At 69.6% G+C, this 6,417-nt stretch overlaps 1 protein-coding gene across 2 annotated transcripts in view; it reads right to left on the reverse strand.

The window, feature by feature from the left end:
* Nucleotides 1-6: 6 nt before the first annotated feature.
* Nucleotides 7-6,417, reverse strand: part of ORAOV1 (oral cancer overexpressed 1) — an 8,653-nt gene continuing 2,242 nt past the window's right edge. Inside the window, exons 3-4 of one of the 2 annotated variants that reach the window (XM_004695083.2) lie at nt 5,984-6,126; nt 5,252-5,799 (exon numbers count right to left, since the gene is read on the reverse strand). In XM_004695083.2, the coding sequence (XP_004695140.1) occupies nt 5,731-5,799; nt 5,984-6,126 (212 nt within the window). In that variant the 3' untranslated portion in view covers nt 5,252-5,730. Of the gene's footprint in view, nt 440-5,251; nt 5,800-5,983; nt 6,127-6,417 lie in introns of those variants that run through there. The other variant, XM_012734366.1, reaches the window with a different exon arrangement.

Genomic DNA, 6,417 nt, shown 5'->3' on the forward strand with positions numbered 1-6,417 from the left:
GCCTGCCCTGCCCCCCCAGCGGAGCGGCTGCGGGGCGCTCGCCGCTCCCAGAGGAGCGGCCCGGGCGCCGTGATATATTCTATTTTTGTAATCTCCCTGTTTTTGTAGCTCCCTGGTTTCACCCCCAGAAGCGGCCGCCCCGTCCGTGCAATCCACAGCTCCTCTCGCGTCTTTTCTGTCCCACTCTGGAAGCGTTCCACTGCAAAGCACTTTCGGTCCGTGGGGAGAGGCGGCCTCTGTCCGCCGTGTGTAGAGGGGCGGTTTGCCGGCGGGGTGGCTGGGGAACACGCGGGGACCCGGGCAGTCGGGGTGCCCGAGCGGTGGGGGGGTCCTGAGGGCTGCGGACGGTCCAGGACGGAGTCTTCTTCCAGTCCTGCAGACAGCTGAGAGGCAGGATCCCTTTGGTGCCGGCTGGTGTTAGAAGGTTGAAGGTCGGGGCCTGGAAGGTTTACCCAGAAAAGGCATAGTTTCAGGGTTTTCTTTAGAGGTTTTGCAAGTGGAAGGTTTTTAAACACTAAAATATATAATTTATAGGTAAGGCAAAAAAGAATATTTATTGCAGAGGATGTTCATAAGGCCAGTATGATTTATAAAGTGATGCAATCTCCCCCGACTCTCTCTCACACACTCACACTCACACACACTCACTCACACTCACACCCTTTCCGCTAGGATGTTGCAGGTTTGGTCCAGGTGACAAAAAAAGATGGGCCCTTTGTAGAAGGAAATCTCACACTCACACACACACACTCTCACTCTCTCACCCACTCTCACTCACTCACACACGGCCTGCTGCTGCGCGGCCCAGCAACTCGGTCCCAGAGGCTGCCGGCCCCGCAGGTCCAGCCCGACGCGCCCGCGCCCCTCGCGAGCGTGCGCGCGCACCCTTGCGCTCCTGTGCCGGGCGCGGGGCCGCTTCTGTCTCTCACATTGTTTTGCTGCTATTGGAGGATCAGTTTGGTTTTCTACAGCGTCATTTACTGCCGTGTTCTCGTTTTGTTTCTCGTAGAGAATTGTACGCCAGATGCCTTTTTTGTAGTTTTGTATGTGATCGATTCTGACTCCGTGTGATTACTGCTCTATCCCAAAAAGGCTCCTGTTCCACGATACCTCACGCTTCCCTGCCGCCCGGCGGCGCCCGTGTGTCCGCGGGTCTGTTGAGGCGCGTCCTGCTCGCGTAGAGACTGACCGTGCGGCCGGACGCGGCCTCCGCCCGCTTACCTCAGCCCCCGGCCGCGGCCTCTGCCCATCCCAGCGGGGCCCCGGCCGCCGCGCGAGCTCAGCCGGGCGGGGTCTGGGCAGCGGTCGGGGGCGCCCACCGCGGTTCCCAGCACAGACATGTAATCGGCACATTTCCAGCAGAAGACAAAAGACAAACGTGAAGAGTCTAGAAATAAAATTGGTAAAACCCCAGGGCACTGCCTGTGTGTGTCGCCACGGGCTGGGGGGTGGGGGCCGGGGTCCCCGGGGGGGTCTGCAGCAGCCCCCGCGGGCGGGCGCCTGGCGACCCGGCCGAGACGTGACCTCGGCTTCCCTCCCCGAGCCGGCGCGGCTCATGCGGCCCTTGGCGACGCAGTTCCCAGGGCGCCCTGGGCTACAGGGTGGCAGAGCGGAGGCTCGGGCCCTGTCCTGGCACCTGGAGGCCTGGGGCGCCCCGGCTTCAGATGCTCGAGTCCAGCCCCGTCCTGCTCGGAGGCAGCAGTGCCAAGCACTGGCAAGGGAGAGCGGCCTTGCTCGCGGCCGAGGGGCCAGGGGCTCCCCAAGGTGAGCAGGAGTTGGGTGCGTGCTTGGGAGCCACCGGCGCCAGGTCCCCAGTCAGCACCTGTCAGGGCAGTTCACTGACCGGTTGGAGGCCCCATCAGAAGGCCGGCCGGAGCTCCTGCCACCAGGCCAGCATGGTGCCGGGCGTCGCCCTGTGCCCGAGGCTGCCGTCTGCACAGGAACAGAGCTGGCCTGAGTCGGGCGGCAGCCCCCTTGGCCTGTCCTCACCCGAGGGCCAACCTCCCACCTGTCCTCCCAGTGCCCTGCCCAGATGCCCTGGGTACCTCGCTCCCGCCAGCACCCAAGGTCCTGGGACCTTGCCCCCCTCAGACTTCTCAAAGCCACAGCTCCTGCATGGGACGGGAGGACACCCCGCAGGTGTCCACAGCATTCTCCGCCCGTCCCCAGCCTCCCACCCTCACTGCTGAGAAGTGGGGAGTCTGGGACCTGGGACCCATCCTGTGTGCTAAGGCCAGTCAGCCAGGCTGGAGACCAGGAGGGTGGCAGTCGCCCTGGGGGCCACAGCTGCAGCCCAGCCCCTCGCTGGCATGGCCTGCCTGGCCCCTGTGGGGGGCTGCTACAGGCCGTCCCCAGGGCCAGCCGGGCAACTGTGCAGGGTGCCCGCTGGGCTGGCCTCTGCAGCACCCGGCCGCCAACCCAGGAGGCCTCTGATCAGGACTGCCCCCGAGGGGGCCTCCAGGCCCCACCCGCAGGCCAGCAGACGACGCAGGGTGGGCGGGCAGCTCTGGCCGAGAGGCTGGAGGCCCACACGCAGGCACTGTCTGCTGCCAGGAGTGCTGGGCAGCGCCGTGCTGGAGCCCCAGAGGGGCAGCCACGACCCTGGGGTCCGCTAGCAACGGAGACGAGCCACTCAGCAGGCTTCACAGCAGCCGGCTTAGCGGGGCTGAGCCCCGGTTCCGGACCGCACCCCCAGCACAGCGGGCCCTTGCTCCCGGCAGGACGCCCGCGCAGTCTCACCGAGCGGCGTGCCGGGCGCGGGCAGTTTCCCCCAGCCTCAGCAAGCCCTCAGGGTGGTGCGGGCAGGGGCCGGTGCGGCACCGTGGGCCACATTCTGGGGGGGCTCTGTTGGAGGGCCTCCCTGGGGGCGCAGGGTTAGTGCACTGTGAAGCTGCCGCAGCCGCTGAAAGCCTCTGGCGGGAGGGAGGCGCCGCCTGAGCAGGGCCGCGGGCCGGAGCCCAGCTGCTGCCCGCCAGGAGGCCAGGTCGCCAGGGCAGGGCTGGCGGGGGACGCGCCAGGCGCCCAGCCAGGGGCCTCAGAGGGCAGCGCAGAGTGCCGGGGCGCTCGGCCGGGGTTGGCAGAGCCCGCCCGCGGAGGAGGCGAGCCCACATCGGCTGCGTCCTGGAGGCACAGGCCTGCGGCTCTCAGCCGCCCTGGCCAGCTGAGCCGCACAGGCCCGCAGCAGGCGCGGCAGGGAGGCGTCGGGGCAGGCCGGGCACAGCCCTGGCCCTGGACCGGCCCCTGGGGAGGTCGCGTGAGCTCTGGGCCTGGTGCTGGGCTCACAGCCGACAGTGGCAGCCGCCAGTGGGGAGTGGGCCTGCCTCACCCCACTGCAGGCCTTCACACAGCACTGCGCCCCTCCTGCGTCCATGGGCCCGGACTCGGCCCTGGGAAACGCCTCAGCTCTGTGACTGGGTGCCGCAGTCCCCTCCCAAGCACAGGACAGGCGCTGATGGGCCCTGTCAGGGCAGGACAACCGCCCCCAGCCCCCAGGAAGAGGGGCAGTTTCAAGACTCGGGGAGACATTTCCTGGGTCTTCCGGACAAGACCGCATGTCCTCTTCTCGGGACTCCCGGGACTGGCGTGGGTCTCTGCGGAAGCCAGGGCTACCGCGGGGGACACCAGCCCCGAAGTCGGCCTCTGGTCTGGGGGCAACCCCGGCTGTGCAGGCCAGGCCTCGCGCAGCACTTCCGGTCAGCAGCTTTCAGAGGGTGGCGGCCACGGGGTCCTTGTGTCGGCCTCTTCCAGACGGGCTTCCTGCGCCGGCGGGGCTGCGGAGTCAGCCGGCGACTCAGCTCGGCCTCTGCGCAGGGCCGGCGGCCCAGGCCGTGAGACCACAGCAGCTCCTGGGCAGTCGCCCCTGCGGGCCGAGGACACCCCGGGAAAGGCCACCGCCTCACTGCAGCCCAAGGAAGGGCGCGCATCGGGGTCCAGCCCAGCCATCACCGTGGGCCGGAGGCTCTCCCTGAAGGGTCCAGAGGTGGCTACGCAAGGCGGGGTGGCGGGCCCCTCCCGCAGCTCCGGGGGCTGCCGCCCCCACGCCCTGGGCCGGCCAGGGCCACCTCCACCTCTGCGCAGCCCTGCTGTGCTCCTTCGCTGGCCTTTGCCCGGGTTCCTGCAGCCCGAAGGCCTGACGCCAGCCGGCCCTGTCTGCCAGCGACCCCCGGGCCTCTGGCCAGTGAACAGGCTCAGCGAGCACCCCACTATTCCAGGGCGCCAGCCCACTGAGGCAGCGGCTGCCCCCAACGCTCGGGCAGGAGCCACGTGTGGGGAGCGAGCGCGGTGCTGGGGTGCACAGCGGGGCCTGAGCCCGGCTGGGGTGGAGGGATGTGTGGGGGTCGCCACCCCCTTCGCCGCACCTGGGGGAGGGCTCAGGCCTCTGGCTTGAGCCAGTGAGAAGGCAGCGGGGCCGCCCCGGGCGCCGCCTCACACACTGAGTCCCGGCCTGCGTCCTGGCCGGGGGCGGGTGACCCTCAGCCGCCGCTGCAGGCCGGCCTGGGTGTGGCCACGCATGAGGGGCCCGGGGCCGGGTCGGCTGCGCTGCGGAGGCCAAGCAGCGCTCACGGGGAACCAGCATTTCTCCAGAGTGCTCCCGGCACCCTCCCGTGCCCCCAGGGGAGATGAACACCCCACTCTGCCTCTGGCCCCACAGGGCCGTCACCCCGGTGAACCCCACGTCAGGGCCGGGGCGGCCGAAGCCTGCTGCTCCCCTAGGGCCGGCGGCTGGGCCTCCCCAGCAGCCCAGCCACGGCGCGGGCCACGGGGCGCCAGCACGGGGACAGCCGCCCTCGCAGGACAGTGGCCGCGGGCACAGGGACTGGGCTGGCGCCCGTCGGGCTGGTGTCGGGGCGGGAAACCGTGAGACGCATGAAGAAGGCCTCCGGGGCCTCCGCGCAGGTCGGCCGTGTGAGGAGCAGGAGCGAGTCCCGCCCCCCTCGCTCAGGCTCAGAACGCGAGCAGGAAGTCCGCTGGCGGGGAGTGGCCTTCTCCCCAAGGGAAGTGTCCCCCCGCCGCCAGGCCGGGCCCAGAGCATGACCGGGGGCGGGGGGCTTCAGCGGTGGCGGAGGCCAAGAGGTCGCGGGGCGCTGAGCGCAGGACCGTGGCCTGAGGAGGCCAGGACAGACACGGGCGACCCTGGGGACCCCGCGGCCGCCGGGCCGGCCGCCTGCCGCTCCTGCCGAGGCCGGGCCTGGCGAGGCAGAGGGGCTCGGGCCTGAGCGGGCAGCAGGGCGCGCGGGCTCCAGACACCTGCTTTGAAAGATGCTCGTTTATTTACCCTCGTCAAAAACAGCACGTCATCACAGCAGGGGACTCGGGACATACAAAACCCACCGGAGAAAACCAGCACAGACCCCCGCCGAGGCTCGCAGCTGACGGACCCGCCAGGGAGCCCCCAGGATGGGAAGAGTGGGCGGCCCCGCACTGAGGAGCCGCCAAGTGTGCCCCAACAGGACCCTCTTCCTGGCATGGCGCCAGGGCCAGCGGCCGGGCTCGGAGCCCCGTTTCCAGACATCTGGGGCCTTAAAGCCAGAGCGGACCCATGCGCCCCTCGACCAGCTCCTGCTGCCCGCCGCAGGCCTCCTCAGCAGGACCGGGCGGGGAGGGGCCAGGGGACCCCGGCCGGAGTGGACGCGGCCGTCGCCGCCACCTGGACGCTCCCCGGGGAGCAGTGAGGGCCGCCTCGGCCGCTGTGGGCAGCTGGAGGTGCAGCCACTCGGACATCTGCCGCCCTCAGAATGAAAGCCCGGAGCCTCCCGTGCAGACTTTAAAGTCCGGCTGGACGTTCAGCAAAGAGCAGAGCTGAAAACACAGGAGGAGGAAGACGGGGTTTAACTGTCGCTCCCGACTCACAGCTCAGAACCCGCGTCGTGCGGCGTCCCTGTCCCCGACCCGACTGGCCTCCAGCCCGGGCGCCTCCCGCCCCCTCAGACACGCTCGGCGGCCCGGGCCGCTCCCCACGGGGAGAAACTCCCTCCGGACGCACCTGCTTAAACTTCCCCCTGATCTGGTCTAAGTCTTCGTGGAGTTTCTCGTAAGTCGGGTCATCGTAAGGGAACTTCTGAATCATCCCGATCAGGGACTCCAGGACCCTCCGCTTCTTGCTGTAAAGCAAGGCAGGCCCAGGCCCTCTGGGCAGGCAGCCTCGGGCGCGCGGGGCGCCGGCCCCTGCCCCCTGGCTCCCGCCCGGCGCCCAGCGCACAGTCCCAGCCAGGCTCGGCCCGCAGCGCACACGTCGGGTCCCCCACAGAACAGGCAGGTGCGCCCGGGGCACAGCCACCTGCCGGGCCCGGCTCCGGGAGCTAGAAACCCGTCAGCGGGGTGCCCTGCTCCCAAGGGAGAAGAGGCGTGGGGCCCACCAGGCGCCGCCCCTGCGGAGGCCGCGCCCCTGCAGCGGGGCTGCCCCGCCAGGTCTCTGCC

The sequence above is a fragment of the Condylura cristata genome, unplaced genomic scaffold (genome assembly GCF_000260355.1).
Source record: "Condylura cristata isolate star-nosed mole 26May11 unplaced genomic scaffold, ConCri1.0 scaffold00054, whole genome shotgun sequence".
Taxonomy (NCBI): domain Eukaryota; kingdom Metazoa; phylum Chordata; class Mammalia; order Eulipotyphla; family Talpidae; genus Condylura; species Condylura cristata.